Source organism: Malania oleifera, chromosome 4 (genome assembly GCF_029873635.1).
Source record: "Malania oleifera isolate guangnan ecotype guangnan chromosome 4, ASM2987363v1, whole genome shotgun sequence".
Taxonomy (NCBI): Eukaryota; Viridiplantae; Streptophyta; class Magnoliopsida; order Santalales; family Ximeniaceae; genus Malania; species Malania oleifera.
Window position 1 is genome coordinate 103,655,147 of NC_080420.1, and position 16,823 is coordinate 103,671,969.

The window sequence follows — 16,823 nt, forward strand, 5'->3', positions numbered from 1 at the left end:
CGAAGATTGACAAAGAAAAGAATAATTCTTAATGTTGAGTAGAGTGGAGAAGCTTTATATTAACAAAAACATAGAGTTGAATTTGATTAAACAAGTGAATGGTAAAAAAAAAAAAGATTAAATTGATTAAAAGATCTTGTATTTTTAGGTCCTAAATAATATATAATTGAAGATCATATACTAATTTCATCTTTTTCCACCCATGCTTTTTCAGCAAGCAAATATATATACTAATGAATAAAAGCACTACCAAATTTGAAAACTTAATGAAGACCCAAAAAAAAAAAAGAACCCCCCACTCCTCACCTCGTCAATCAACATTTAGGCAATGTTAAGTTACAATTTCTTAAAAACAATATTCTGGAGACGCATATTAGAAAAAAAAAAAATGTAAGCATAGCCTATCAATCAAACAAAATGAAAAACCAATCAGTACGAAAAGAGTTTCACCAAATATGTATGAATTGGAGAATAACATTGTTTAGACCTTAGAAAAAAAATTTATGAATTTGCACCATTAGATATAAAAAGAATAGATTTTAGCAAAATAGGACCCTTGTTTGTTGTACAAATTAATTGGGTTTAAGCTTTACATTACTATCTCCAGTTATTTGAATTGCTTGAAATAAGGAGGGGATGAGAGAAAAAAAAAGAAAGCAAGCAGGGATTTTGAAAATAGGAAAAAGTGAACAGAAAAAAGGGACTGTAGTAGCTAGCTCTTGTTCTTCTTGTTCTTGTTCTTGCTCTTGTTCTTCTTCTTCTTCTTTTTTTTCTTCCTTCTTTTGGAATGTTAATTTAGTAGTTTTAATAACATTCATGAATTAATTTTTGGATAACATGTTCTAACCCTATGAGATGAATTCTTTTGAATGAAGAAATAGTTTGTAAGATACTAAGCTAGAGTAAATGAAATTATAAAATCATTATAAATATTGTTATTCGTAATATAAAACGCTTATTTTTTTGTTTCTCAAATAGTACAATACTTACAAGTAGTAATGAATGGCTTGAGCTTTTGGATCTAATTAAGCTTAAAATGGAGGATTTGAACACGAACGAAACTCGGACGAGTGAAAATTAGCTTAGAATCCTTTGAATTATTTGTCCCAAACATAACTTGTCAAAAATTTTCTTAAAATCTGGCCGCCCCAGCCAAGGGGGCAAAGGGACAACCCTCCTCTTGAAAAACAAGAAGAAAAAGCTTCTGACGAGAATCGAAGTACAACATGACACAACACAACAGCGTTTCACTGATAACGCAGCAATATAAAATCCTCCCCCCCCCCCCCCCCCCCTCTCTCTCTCTCTCTCTCTCGTACGCACGCACGCACACACACACTCTCTCTCTCCTCTCTCAATTTCATCATCTGGCCGGACCCATCTCTCTCTCTCTCGCTCTCATATATAGCGAAGACCATCTGTTCTTATACATAATATATATACATAAGGAGAAGTCCTCTGTTCTCTGTCCCTTGCCCTTTCTCTCTCTAAATTTCTTCGATTCGCTCAGTCGAAAGTGCTTTTTCTGCCTTTGGTCCGCTTTTTTCTCTCTTTAGCCAATAGCTGAGACAACGAATATATGAAACATAGATAGAGATGAGGAGGAGTTGTTCCTGTTATTGTTCTTCTCTCTCCTCTCCCCTCCCCCTTCCCCCGACTTCCCTGACTTTTCTCTCTAGAAACCCTAGCTTCTCTCCCATGAGCGCCACCTCATAGATCTCGCTCGCCCGCGCACCTTCAGGCGGCGTCAATGGCGGAACTAGGGCATCAGACGGTGGAGTTCTCGGCTCTCGTCAGCCGAGCCGCCGAGGAATCCTTCCTCTCGCTCAAAGAACTCGTCGATAAATCCAAGTCCATCGACCAGTCCGATTCCGAGAAGAAGATTAGCCTCCTCAAGTACATCGTCAAAACTCAGCAGCGCATGCTTCGTCTCAATGTTCTCGCTAAGTGGTGTCAACAGGTCACTCCCGGCCTTGTTCGTTTACTCGTGTTTTCCACACAATTCTCGTAAAGTTGTCATTTGTAGCTGTTTCTAAAACGCACATCTTCACTAGCTTGGTTGTTTTGAATACTTTGCTGGGTTAATTGGATCATTTGAATTCATGTTCTGTTTGATGGGTGAGAAATCATATGAAAGTAAAGGGAAAATGAAAGGAAAAACAAAAGAATTTTGAATTTTGTGCTTATTGTTAATTAAACATGGTCTGCTTATTTGAGACTGGAGAAAAAAAAAACTTTCGTTGAAAATCCGCTCTGTTACGTCTTGTAGATAAGGATGTAGAAAAACATGTTCTTGAATTTTGATTTTTTTATGTCATTTTTGATTAATAATTGGACTGTGTGATCCCGAGAGATAGGAGGAAGATGGAAATAAAACTTAAATCTTAGATTCTCTATTTTTTTTTGGGTTTGGAAGAAAAGAATGAAATGAGCGATTCAATTATGTTTGCTGCATTTTTTGCCCATATTCAGATGATTTTTGCGTGTTTTAGTGAAAAACTCATGAGGCAACACTCTATATTGGTTTTGTTTATTTTCTGTGGTTCTTGTAAAAATCGAATTGGGATTATAAGAGATGCAACTCAACCTGGCCTTTTTTTTTTTTGCTAGGCTCAAGTTTAGTGGGTTTGAGTTTTTCCATCACCTACTCAAAAATTTAAGACTAGAGATCTTATTTGTTCTCTTGATAATATTTCTTGCCAACATAGTGGGAAGCTTATAAAAGCTGTATTTGAAACTTGATTTTCTAAATGAAATTAAAATCCTGATCATGGTTTTAAGTAGCAGCAGTGCGTAGCCTAGTGTAATGGTAATGGGGGTAGCGAGAAGTCGGTGTAACGGCTTTGAGGTTTTTTCCAACACACAGAATCTTATGTATATTGGTCTCTTTGCATGTTCTAAGCTCTCAACCCTTCTTAAAAAGAGTTTAGGTGCATTTTGGATCCTTTGGCTTTCTAAAACTCACCATATTCTTCTTGACTTCTTTATGGTGTATCGGGTTTGGAATTTTCAAGGAAGTTAGCTTTCAGGATTTAAATAGGGATTGGAAGAACTGGTTGGATTGATTTTGATTTTTATTGTTTTAGTTTTTTCCTCATTTGTTCCAGATTTTTTTGGGAGATGTCTTATTCTCTCTCCTTGTAAACTCTTTCCCTGTTAATAAAATTTCTTTTGCTATAAAAAAAAAAAAACTCACCATATTCTTTCTCTAGAATAGCAATATGTGGGGTTGGGCGTGTGGCACCCTTGAAATTCTTTCTCATGAAAAGAAAAGCCTTCCTCCTTGTCTGAATTCTTAGTTAGGATGATGTAAGGCAGTTTGGAAAACTGTGGAGCATCTAGGACTCTTATCTGTATATTGTAAGAGAGCAAGTGAGTTTGAGCATTCTTGAAAGACTTTGATGGATATTTGTTATCTCTTGAAAAATCCTAGAATCAAACTTGAATGCTCAAATCTGTAGGGTAAATTCTTATATTTAATACAATTAGTTGGTGGATAGAGTAGGTGCATCAGCATGCATATTCTTCAACTCAAATCACTAAGTTTACATTTGGTTTGCAGAATGCCTATTCTTAGGAATAGATTAGTTATAATAGGTTAGTTACTATTAGTTATGCAACAAATTATGTTGTTAGCATAAATCAAATAACAAAGTGGAACTTCTCAATGAATCCATAGCAAGGAATAAAAAGGAATAACTATCCTCAAATTTCACCATGGAAATGCCTATTCGTTTATTATTATATGTTGGATGAAACAATAAGGAATATATAAGGAATAGTTATTCCCTCTACTCCCAAATTTCTCATTGCATTCCATCTTATTCCATGGAATAGGCTGAGTGGTGTTGTGAGTGATGCTATATGTAGCACTCAGAGCATTTTTGTTTAGTGTGGGTGATTTTGGTTGCCATCTTAGTGGCTAATGAGGTTGTGGAGGACTCTAGGAGAGAAATATAAAAGGTGTGACATTCAAGTTGGGTTTTGAGAAAGCTTGTGATTGGTGAGTTGGAATATTCTTGGTAACGTTCATGAGAGGAAAGTTTTGGTCTCTAGTGGAGGAGGTGGATTAGTGGTTGTTTTCCTAAGGTGCTTCTTAAGTTATTGTTGATAGGTGGCATCAAAATTTGTTTTCTACTTCTAGAGGAATGCGTCAAGGTGATCCTTTATCACTTTTCTTGTTACCCTGATTGTAAATGTCTTGGGTGGGATGGTTAGGAGGGCTGTTGAATGTTGATTGTGGTTTTGTGCAGTGTCTTTTAGTTAATTTTGAAGAGGTTATTGTTTTCCACATACCTGATGATAATATTTTCTTTCTTCTTTCATGATAACAATTATTCTTTGTTAATATTCTTGCATTATTCCATGTTTTTAAGGGGATGTTGGGTTTGAGGATTAATATGTTTAACAGTGTCCTGGTTGCTATGAATTGGGATATATTGAGTTGCTTGATTAGCCTCAAACTTATTTAGGAGTTCCTTTTGGTGGTAACCCTCGTAAGTTGCACTCTTGGATCTTGAGGTTCCTAAGGTTTCTAAACAGTTGGATGTCTTCATTGTAGAAGTATCTTTGATCCCACTCCGCTTTTTTTCTCATCTTTCTTTAAAATTCTCATCTCATGGTGGTCCTCAAAAGTATCTTTGGTTTCTAAACATTTGGCTTGCCATTCTTGACTAGATTAATACTAATTGGCCTCAGGTTAGAAAACCTTTGAAAGCTTTGTCTCCAGCTGTTGGCTTTCTTTGTTTCCAAAGATTTTCGTATGTTCCTTTTTCTTGGAGTATTTGGAGTAAGCTTTTGGTGTGTTTGTAGAAAATTAGGTGTGCCCATCTTCTTTGGAAGGTTTTCTCTTAAAAGATACAAGGGATTTGGACATTGTAAGGAAGTGAAATTACTTTAGAGTTTGGATATGGGCTATTTTTACTTTTGGGTGCAGTATTTAGTTGGAGTGTGAAGTCTAGAATTTTTAAGGGGAGGGTGATGCGACCAAATTTGGTGTGAGGTAAGGTTCTATTTTTGGCTTCTTTATGGTGTTATGCTTTTGATTTATTTTCAAGTTGCAGCTCATTGATGTGCAATGTGACTCGAGGGCTTTATTATATAGATTGTTTTTGTTTTATTTGCTGTCTCAGGAGTTAGGACTGGTTGTCTTATAATGTGTTGTAGTGGTTGTTCTAATCTAATATAATTTCTTCTCTTATAAAAAATTACTAGAATGCTAGAGCTAAATTTAGCGTTGACAATGCACCATGTTTCGGATACTACCGATTTAGTGATTCTCTAGGGTCTTGCATTTTCTGGAAAATGTGGTAAATTTCTTTAACAGGGAATGGTTTTGCACTTTCCTTGTGAAGTTAAATCCCTTTAACTTGGTAAAGAGTAAGTTTGTTCAAGAGAATGGTGAGGATGCTAAATTATGAGTTTTTGTTACCCGTGGGTTTCCTTGAAATATATTTCTCTGATTTCTACTTTATCCTTTCCTTGGGTCAAATGTTAAGTTGGAAATGGGTTTTGAGTCTGTTTTTAGGAAGAGCTGGTGAGGCGATATATCTTTTTCTATAAGTTTTTTTTTTCTCATCTTTATTGCCTGGTGAGTCTTCTTAATGCTCTAATGGTTAACTTTCGTAATTGCTTGGCGGATTTCTCCCGGAACTTTCATTTCTTTGGGATCCAAATTGACAGGGAGGAAAAAGGGCTCCCTCTGCTTCTGACTGCTTTTCACGCTTTTCAGCCTTCCTCTAGAGGAGATGGTTGGATTTGGACTTTGGATTGTAATGGAGTCTATTCTTGGAATCTTTATATCCTCATATTATTCAATTTCCTACTTCTCTCTAGCATGTCGGGATGCCTAAGTAAGGTGAGAACCTTTATTTGTTTGATGGTCCTTAATATAGCTAATGCAAGCAATCTGTTGCAAGTCAGAATGGCTTACAAGGAAGAATCTATGGATATCTGTTTCATGTATCGTAGAAGTGGGCAATCTTCTGCTTAGACTTTTTGAAATAGATTTTTTTACTTGTTTGGAGTGCAATGTATTTGCCTAGATTTGTTGTATTTTTTTAAAAACTTCTTTTAGGGTTCTTGGAAGGATAATGAAGTGAGAAATTTGTGAGGATGTGCTGTATTTCTTGATCTGTGGTGTATTAGGTGGCGAGAAATGCATGAATTTTCAACAGTCAACAGCTGCTTTCGATCCTGCTTTGGGGTAAAATAGTTTATCTTGCTATTTTATGTGCTTTTAAAGGACTGTGCTTAGCTGATACTCAACAATATTTAAAATCCTGTTGGTATTTTCCCCCTTGTGTTTTTTATTAGTTTTTGGTGTTTAGGTGGATGTCTTATCCTTTTTCCTTGTATGTGCATGGCTTTTCTATCTCTTCTCAATAAATTTTTTCTTTATCCTATAGAAGACACATTATTTCATGATTTTGGAAGGTTGTAAGTTGAAAAAGCAGTCCTCACATTTGAGCTCTAAGATTTTCTTATGCTTTCTGTATTGGATTGGGGGTTTGTGTATCTGGGGGATTCTTGTAATTTTTGCAAAACCACTTTCATGCACAGATCCTATCATTTGTTAGTGTTAACTGCATTTCTTTTTTATCCTTGCCTTTCTGACCTGCAGGTTCCATTGATACAGTACTGTCAACAACTTGCATCTACTCTATCAAGTCATGATACATGTTTCACTCAAGCTGCAGATTCATTATTTTTCATGCATGAGGGATTACAGCAAGCACGTGCTCCTATTTATGATGTTCCATCTGCTATTGAAGTCCTTCTGACAGGAAGTTATCAGCGCTTACCGAGCTGCATAGAAGAGGTGGGTGTTCAGAGCACATTGACTGAGGATCAGCAGAAGCCAGCTTTAAAAAAACTAGACACACTTGTACGGTCTAAGTTACTTGAAGTTTCACTTCCTAAAGAAATTTCTGAAGTTAAAGTTTCTGATGGCACAGCTCTGCTTTGTGTGGACGGAGAATTTAAGGTCCTTGTTACCCTTGGCTACCGAGGACATCTATCAATGTGGAGGATATTGCATTTGGAGCTGCTTGTTGGTGAGAAAAGTGGGCCTGTGAAGCTGGAAGAACTGCGACGGCATGCTCTTGGTGATGATTTAGAGCGCAGAATGGCTGCAGCAGAAAATCCATTTATAACTTTATACTCTGTTCTTCATGAGCTTTGTGTTGCACTGATTATGGACACAGCCCTAAGGCAAGTACAAGCACTTCGACAAGGAAGATGGAAAGATGCAATTCGGTTTGAGCTGATTTCTGATGGTACTGCAGGACAAGGTGTTAATTCTGCTTCCCTGCAAATGAATCAAGATGGAGAAGCTGACTGGGCTGGTCTACGAACTCCTGGATTAAAAATTTTGTACTGGCTAGATTTTGATAAAAGCTCTGGTACATCTGACTCAGGATTGTGCCCATTTATAAAGATTGAACCAGGACTGGATTTGCAGATAAAGTGTCTTCATAGCACATTTGTTGTGGATCCACTGACTGGAAAAGAGGCAGAATTTTCTCTTGACCAAGGTTGCATTGATGTTGAGAAGTTGCTGCTAAGAGCTATATGTTGCCATAGATATACTCGTTTGCTTGAAATCCAGAAAGAGCTGGGGAAAAATGGTCAGATCTGCAGAGCTTCAGGGGATGTCATCCTTCAGTCTCACACAGATGAACCCAATGTCGACTGTAAAAAGGTTAGTTAAATATAGGATGATCCATTCTTTCAATTGTTTTTGGAATTGTTTAAGTTCTGCAATGTGCATTATTAAATAATTTCCATCGATGAATGGTGGTGGATCTCCTTTTGTAGTTCTTTAAAGTTAGGTTTTCTTCTTGCTAAATAAAAGTAAAAAAGAGTGGCAACAGAGCCCATCAGGGTCCATCCGAAGGAACTGTGGCCTAGACACTTCTATAATGAGCTATATTAGGCATTTCTCTGACACTACAGTGACACATGCTTATTTAACACATGCAGTCTTTCTGGTCTTCTGATGTATTTGGTCAGAGGCTTTGAGTGCAATGGTTGGATATTCAAGGACCAGTTTTTGTTTTCGCTCATCTTTATGGGCTTATTTCATATTGTTGTTAGAAGTGAATGTGGTTCATGGACTTTGAACAAGATTGGACAATGAAGTTGGGCTTTTGATTTTTGATTTGTTATTTTTAGTTATGGTATTATTTTGTGATTTCTTTTGCTTTTGTTTTTCCTGGATGATGTCTCATCCTCTTTAGTATTTTGTTTTCCTCATAATAAATTGTCTTCATTTATAACAAAATTACATTTACCATAGAAAAAGTAATATATTAAGAATTTCTTTGGGTGTGTGATTATGTGAGTGTTAAAACATAATGTTTACCATATACAATTTATTTATTTATTTTGATAAAAAAAAGGGCAGCCCGGTGCACAAAGCTCTTGCGTATGCAGGGTCCGGGGAAGGGGCGGACCACAATGGGTCTATAGTATGCAGCCTTACCTTTCATTTTTTATTTTGATAATACGTTATATTTATATATATTTATAAATTTAGTTATTACCACATCCTTTCATGTTCAACATCTTAGATTTTGCTGTATCCATTTTGTCATACTCGTGCGTGGTCTATGCTTCCTAGGCTTGAGTTGGAACTAATCGTACTATAAATTACATGTAGCGTATTGTGTGATTAATTTAGTTTTATTTTGTATCATTATCTCTCTATTTTTTATTTTTTTTTAAAAATTCATTTCTCAAAATCTTGATTCATTCTAATTCCATAGATATGTGGACTAGCTTATATGAATTTGAATTTTGCTTTTATTTTTTTATGTTTTTTTATTTCTTAGTTCTTTTACATATGTTATTACTAATTCAAAAATTGTTCTAGATCATATTTCATTTAATTCTTGGATCAATAGTCGATTGGCAACCATTCTTATCATATTCTTATCATCCCTATGATAACAAGAGAAATGAGCACTTGCAAGGCCTGGAATGGTCTTAGGGAGCTCTCTAATGCCCTAGAACATATCTAATTGAGATGTGTCGGTCAACTTGGGATTGTACCCCTTGGAGATGATCATGGGGGGAAGCTATTGTCTTGCCTAGCTAGGTGTGGCTTTGTGATTGAGTGTTTAGCTTTGCAAGGTGGTGGTGATCAAATTAACCCACATCAAGGCTTTAGGTCATAGAGATGGCATGACTAGCAATATTTTGCCAAGAATTGGGAGTGTGTTGATAGGAAGTAAGGTTTTAAAATTTTAGTGGGTCTTTGTAGACGTTAGCCTCTAGTAGGAACCCTTTAAAGACCAAAGCATAACTTGTCTCTCTCCTCGAAAAAAATAAGCTCAATGAATGAGGGAGTAGAGTAGATTTACAAATTTTATATGTCCAATTTGAGAAAACTTTGGTTGGGATGTGAGACTTTTTGCACTAATAGACCCTTTGTTCTCAAGGTTTGGGATCACTATAGTATAAGTAGTGTGGGAGACTGAGTGACTTAAGCACACCTCCTCAGTTTTAGGTAAACTCACCATTTGAGGTTTGATCATAACAACGACATTGGAGCAAACAACAGTTGGAGATCACCTGCTCAATCATGGACATAGAAGACTTGGAGGAAGAAGATGAATAAGATCCAAAGGAGCTTGGCCTAGATGACCCCTAATAGACAAAACCATTATGAAAGGAAGACAGAGAGAGACCTTGCACCTAACTAGAATTTGATTCAAGGAAAGAGCAAAGTAGGATCTTTAAAGACTTGAATTCGCTGAATTGGAAGCTAGTGAGTTGATGCGTAAGGATGGAATGAAGGAGCAAATGAATTGTGAATCCCCCATATGTGTAAGATTATTGTTGATATCCTTCCTTGTTGGTTGAGTTTGGTTTTAAGTGATACCATTTCTTGTTCCCAAAGTACTTTTGTTGGAGGAAGACATTTTTTCCATTTTAATGGTGAATGAAGTGGTTGATGATGTGAATTGGAATGGGGACTAAGGTTTGATTTTTGAGCTGGATTTTGAGAAGGCTTATGATTGATTCAACAGGAGCATTTTCAGATAATGTTTTGGCCTTTGGATAGGTGTACATCAAGGCTCTACTTTGAGTCACTATCTGTTTGTTTTAGTCATCGATGAACTTATTAATACAAAACAAGTTCCCATGGTGTATGCCATTTGCAGATAATATTGTTTTGATTGATGAAAGTAAAAAAAAAAAAGGGGGGGGGGGGGGGGTTTGTTTAGAATCTAAGTTAGAACTTTGGAGAACAACTTAAAGAGTCAAAAGATTTTATGATAAGTACGAATAAGACAGAATTTTTGAAATATAATTTCAACCATGTAGGGAGGAATATTGAATATGGGATTAAACTTGATAATCAAGAGATCGATTTCACTAATAGATTTTGATATCTTGAATCTATTGTGCAAGCAAAGGGAGAAATTGAAGTGGATATAGTATAGAGTTAAAGCATGTTAGGTAAAATGGAGGAAAGTTCTATAGAACAGCTATAAATACCTGCCATGCTCTATGGGTTAGAATGTTTGGCAATAAAGGAACACATTCAAAAAGTAAAAGTGGCTAAAATGCGCATGCTAAGGAGGATGAGTGGTATATAACATTAAAGGATATATTAAGGAATGAACATATTTGCAATAAGTCAGGCTTAACATCAGTAGAAGATAAAATAAGGAAGGGGCGACTTAGATGGTTTGGGCATTTGAAACATAGGCCAAGTAGTGCATCAGTGAAGAAGAGCGAGCTAGTCATTGTAAATGGCACCAGATAGGAAGGGGTGGACCTAAAATAACTTGGAATAGGTCATGAGGAAGGTTTTAATAGCTCTTAAGTTAGTCGAAGAAATGCCCTTAATTGCGTGAATTGGCAGGAAAGGATTAATATAGCCAACTCCTACATATTGGGACTTACGACTTCTTGTTGTTGTTTTGGCCTTTGGATAAGGAAAGTTTTTGGTTGTAATGGAAAAGGCATTCATTTTATTTTTCTGCTGCTTCTTTTTCTATAGGGAACCTAAGAATTGGTTTGAAACTTGGAGGGCGGTGTGCTGCATTGCCGGGGGTGGGTGGATGGGTGGGAGGGAATCCTTTGTACCTTTTTTGTTTGAATTTTCTGAAGATACTTTTTTTTTTCTTGGTTGATGATAAAGAATCATTTGGTATGTTCCTACATTTCTTTGGATTTTTGAGAGCATTTATGCTTTCAGGATCAACATCAATAAGTGGCATCATTGCAAGTAATTTGGGCTTACTTAGGGGTAGCATAGTTTACTAATTTAGGAAGGTGTGGCTTTTTATAATGGCCTTTGACCTAGGGTATCTTCGTGATTTTTTCTTTGTCACCTGGGGGTGTTTTGGGGAGGGGTAAGTCTTCGGTCTTCTGAGATCCTGTTGTTGCCAAAGTGCATAAACATCTTGATGGTTGGAAGGTAGCTTTTTTTATTTTTGGGAGCGCGTACAACTTTGATTCAGGTGTGCTTTTATTCCATTCCTCTTTATTTTGCTTGTTTAGGATTCTAGCTGGGTGGCGAGCAGGTTAGTGAAGATTATGAGGGTTTCCCTTAGATTTGGTATGAGGAAGATGATGGATTTCCTGGTGCATCTAAGCCTAATGGATTTATCTGTTGAGCATGGTGCATCCATTTGTTAATGCTAGGGCTGCAAACGAACCAAGCTGCTCATGAGCGGCTTGGTAAGGGCTTGTTTATTATCTAAAGGAGTGAGTCCCAAGCCAAATATTTAGGCTTGGTTTGTAAACAAGCTGAGTGCAAGCACAGTCTTGGTTCGGTTTGGTTTGGTTCGTTTCAGCTCATGAGCAGCTTGGTAACTAGCTCGAATGGGCTCTTTTATTAGGCTCATAAAGGAGTTGGGTAATGAGCTTGTTAATAGGCTCATTAAGTTGGCCCGGGCCAATCCCAAAAGTCCAATACTAGCCCAATTGCCCAAGGAGAAAGGCACAAATTTTGGCCCAAACAAAATAGGTGGATTAAACTATTATTATTTGGTCATTTATAAAATCTCAGCCCGAGCCTAGCCCCGAACCTGCAAATGAGCTGAGCTTGAGCCCGAGCTCGAGCCGAAGCCCGAGCTAATATTTTCAATCTCAAGCCTACGAGCCCAACTTTTTGAGCTCAAATTGAGTCGAGCCGAAGCCCAAGCCGAGTTCTAACTCTACCAAGACGAGCCTAAGCATGCTGGAGCTCAGCTTGGCTCTGCTCGTTTGCAGCCCTAGTTAATGCCTGATGCACTCTATTATATATGAACCAAAACGAAAAAGAAATTGAGAAGAAGAGGAGGAAGACAACTATGGAACTAATGTGTAATATTGTATATCTCTAGCTCAGTCATGGAAGAGGGGGACAAATGGCGTCAGCTAATTTTTGGTCATAGGGAATCTAAGACCCAATTGAAGCATCATCCTAGCTAAGAACTAGTTGGTGGGCTGACATGCACCATTAAGCTATTGATGGCCCCATAAATGACCATTAGATCCCACTTAAATGTAAATCATTTTGACACTCTTAACCGACAAAACCCAAGACATTATCATGCCATTTGGGGGGGGGCGGGTATTCCAAGCTCGCTAGCACATCTCAAATAATTGTATTTTGCCAACTTCTCTGACTCATGCGTTAGAGGAGCTACCTTTTTGCCTTGCTGGGGGTCTCCCAAGTGCATATGTTCTGTTACTCCAAAGATGACGAGGGCTGCTGATGGACTTCTGATTTGAGAAATGAAATCTGGTCTGAACCAATTTTGCATCAACAATTTTATATATATATATATATATATATATATATATATATATATATAAAATGTAAATACAGGTCTAATATAGAGTTATCAATCCTGAGAGAAAAATATAGTTTTATGTTATTTTTGACTGGTCAGAGATCATAATTTGGTCCTGAACTGCTTTCAATTCTTGTGTGCATGAATTGAACAAATAAGTGCAGCAGTTGATTGTGGGGAGGGAGGGAGAGGAGTATTTTGTTTAAGGTAGGGTTATCAAATGAAGATTTTATTGCCTTTGAAGGAGGACTTGAGCACCATATTCCCTTTAGTAGTAGGGGGAAGGGATGAGAGTAAGTTTCGTTAAAACCTATTTTCATTTTTGTATAATTTATTTACTTAATATTTTTTGGGGGGGGGAGGTGTTAGATGCCTGCTCGGTAGCAGCCTTTTTTTTTTTTTAAAAAAAAGAAGACTATATAAAATTTCATTGAATATTTTTTCCCTTTTTTCTGCAAGATTTACTGTCTGGTTAAGTGTTGGCCAAGGTGTGGCAGCAATCGACTTGTGTGGCAGAGCAGTGTTGGGTCAAGTAAAATTTGAAATGTTGCACTTGGGCTGCTGTACCGATGGTCTGCTGTACCAATGGTCTTAAATTTAATTGAAATTGTCAAAATTTCTGCTTTCCCCTAGTCTTGAAATTGAAACAGCTGTGCAGGGAATTTCTGTCTTACAAATTTTTTGTTGAAGTTTCCATGAGTCATGTGAAATATATCAAAATTGTCAAATTCATTGAATTTTTTGGAAAATTTGACTACGGAACAAAATTTTTGAAATTGACATTTGATATTTAAAATCCTAAATTGAATCTCTCTCTCTCAATAAGTCCTCTATTTATTTAAAATTACGACTCTTACATGAAGGATAAGAATGATAACTTTTGAAATTTGTTGCAAAATTGAACTTTAATATTGGCTACAACATTGAAGTCCACTTTTTACGCCGAAATAACCATATTTTCATAATAACTAATATTCAACTGATTTATAAATTTCGATCATATTAATTGAATATATTTAATTTGATTTTGTGTTACAGATACATTATACACTACATGTGATTGATGTATTTTATTTACTAGTAATTTTTCTCATGTGCATTGCTTGTGAATAATTGATTTATATTATGTGTAATTCTGGTCATTATGTTTTTATTTTGAGATATTAAGAGAAGCAAAATATATGTGCTTTTTTTTTTTAATTGAGAAGGATTTGAACTCAATTATAGTTGATGTGTTTTACGCATGTGTGTGTGTGTGTATAATATATATATATATATATATATATATATATGTGTGTGTGTGTGTGTGTGTGTGTGTGTGTGTGTGTGTATTATTTGAATCTATATTACAACAATGTGTTATAAAAAAATTTAATAAATAAGTCAAAAAATGTCCTTGATTAGTAATTACTAACCTTGCGCAATTGCTTCAGGATGATGTTTTTTTATATTGTGTGTTGCTTTTTTTTTTTATTGATTCTTAATGCAGTAACATTATTGCTCTACTTGAGTTCTATTTTTTTTATTTAAATTTTAATTTCTAATTTATATTAATATGTTCATTGTGTTGAAAGTTTAGTTATGAAATGTAATTAACCTGTGTTATATTTGAATTGCATATCTGTAGAAATTTTGAAAATAGATAATGTTTAAAAATGATTTTTTTTATTTTTTATTTTTAAAATAGAGATATGCTCTTTTTTTCCCATAAAATGATGTATGCTAATCCAACTTTTATATATAGCATGGATGCGTATATATAGACCAAGTTATTTCATTATCAACCATATAGAGTTTTTTTCTTTTATGTTCAAACATTAACTAAACTAAAATAACATTTCTAAATATAATTTTATCTATTTTTAGTTAATTTTCTTTCTTTTAGGAATGTTTTGCCCTACTTTTAAAAGGTAAGGATATTTTTCTCCATAAAATTCTTCTTACTTTATAGTTAAAGAGTATAGCTTAGTTCTAAATATTGTGTTATTATGTCTATTAACAGTTCCTGTAATCCCATAGAAAAATTCCATGCTTTGCAACTAAATTCTGTCATCTTTTAAAATCAAAATCAACAATAAAATTTCTGTACTTTTGAAGTCTTGAAATTAAAACCTTGCGTGTAATTTAAAGGATTTGAGTATCCCCCACCCCCCCCCCCCCCTTCTTTTTTCCCCTTGCAAAAGTAAATTGACAAAGCATGTTCCTTCTGTTTTTGAATCACTGTAGGAGTTTGTAGATCTGTGAACTTGATAGGCAAAGGGTTCTGGCACATTTAAATATATCTATTTTTGTAGTTGATAAGTCTTGGAGGCTGCCATAGGTTCTAAGTATCATTTATTTAATTCAACATGTGGACAACTTATACAAGACTGGTTAAAATTTACTCCTGTATGTTCCCATGGTGGGGTATTTATTAAGTTTTTTGGTATTTATACATTGTACTATTTTATATGTCATACTTTGACTGTAGTACATGGTTAGTGCGATTCTTTGGGTTAAATGGATGAGTTTTGCCTATAATTATTAAATGCATAAACTGGCCATTTAGATCAATGTTTTTAAATGGGAGCTGCACAGTGGGCCTCATCCCCATCTTGATTTTCTGTAAACATCCCCGTCATCAGTCAGCTGTTTGAGCTAGCCACTGGTTTTGAGTTTACCAGCACTAGCAGCAGGCCTGGTCTGTTTAAAGAAGAAAAATAGATTTAGATGCTTTATCTGACTACTTTTGTGTTGCACTTGTATGCGCTTATTGATTTTCATTTTATCTAGTGACGTATTCCAGTGGGTTACTAATTTTTTTGAATGATGGGGAGCCCCTATTCAGATATAGAGATCAGGGGTTGAAGTTTATGATTGTAGTGCTATGAAGTTTGTCCATCAGTTAACCTTTCTGTTTTGTTGTTTTCTTAGAGTTGTCAATGTACTGTTCATGCTTTTTTAATGCATATGCTTTTCTCTTGTTTTTTATTTGAGATTATTAATAATGCATGTAATCTTATGCTTCTTTTTCTTTATTTTTTAATGTTTCCTGTTTGCAGAAAGACTCTAGGACTGTTTCAAGGGAATACGAAGGACAGGAAGTGTTACGCGTGCGTGCCTATGGCTCGTCATTTTTCACACTTGGAGTAAACATAAGGTGTTTCTTCTTAACTTTCAAGAACTCTTGTTTCTTCCTGACTGTGAAAATGAGCTATATCTGTTTAGTTAAAATTCATTACTGTTATTATTGTTCTTTTGTACAGAAATTGGAAAATTCCAGATATGATTGTGTTTTTTTTTTTGAATATAATAAGATTGTGATTTACTCTTGCCAATTTTCTTGCCACAAATGTGACTTTGCTGGATATCCATAAAAAAGTGTTGGCTTGCTATCAGAACATATCATGTTGCATTTTTAAAAAAAAAAAAAAATTATCTCACAAACTATCATGCAGATTAAATTTCATGATATTGGTGCTGTAGCCTAATTGTAAAGCATGGGCCATTAATTAGTAGAGTTTTTTCATGGCTAAAAATTGAAATACTTTATACACAAAAAGGAATTAGATGCTTAGTTGAGTCTATGCATTTGACAGAAACATGACTATTTCTTTTTATTTTTTTTATAATAAAAGGATTTTTTTTGAGAAAGCAAAGAGGGCAATTACAATGTAGGGGGAGCACAAGAAATTCACAAATCGAGAATATGGAAAAGGATAAAAAAAACTGGAAGAGAAAGAAAACACATCCCTATTTAATAAACACCCTGGTTTAATCCATTGCTATCATAATTCCTGTAACATTTTATGTTAATTCTCGCTGGCCTTTCCCTCACCTTTACCACCATTTAGTGTGAACTTCTCATCCTACATGATTAGACGTCCACAATCTCAATTTATCAGTCAGCTGATTAACTTCCTACTCATCTCTCCCACAGGGTGACCATCCCTAGATTACTCATTTGCACCTCAGCATTGAACCCATTCCCTAGTTTCTTCACATGGTCCTCTTCACCTGCACCTCCACAAGAACTACTCTTTTCAG

The 16,823-nt window shown here is 35.5% G+C and overlaps 1 protein-coding gene across 1 annotated transcript in view; it reads left to right on the forward strand.

The window, feature by feature from the left end:
• The first annotated feature begins 1,252 nt into the window (after positions 1–1,252).
• LOC131152637 (mediator of RNA polymerase II transcription subunit 14) overlaps positions 1,253–16,823 on the forward strand; it is a 33,226-nt gene continuing 17,655 nt past the window's right edge. Inside the window, exons 1-3 of the mRNA XM_058104395.1 lie at positions 1,253–1,960; positions 6,623–7,702; positions 15,839–15,936. Coding sequence (XP_057960378.1) covers positions 1,751–1,960; positions 6,623–7,702; positions 15,839–15,936 — 1,388 coding nt within the window. The 5' untranslated portion in view covers positions 1,253–1,750. The remainder of the gene's footprint in view (positions 1,961–6,622; positions 7,703–15,838; positions 15,937–16,823) is intronic.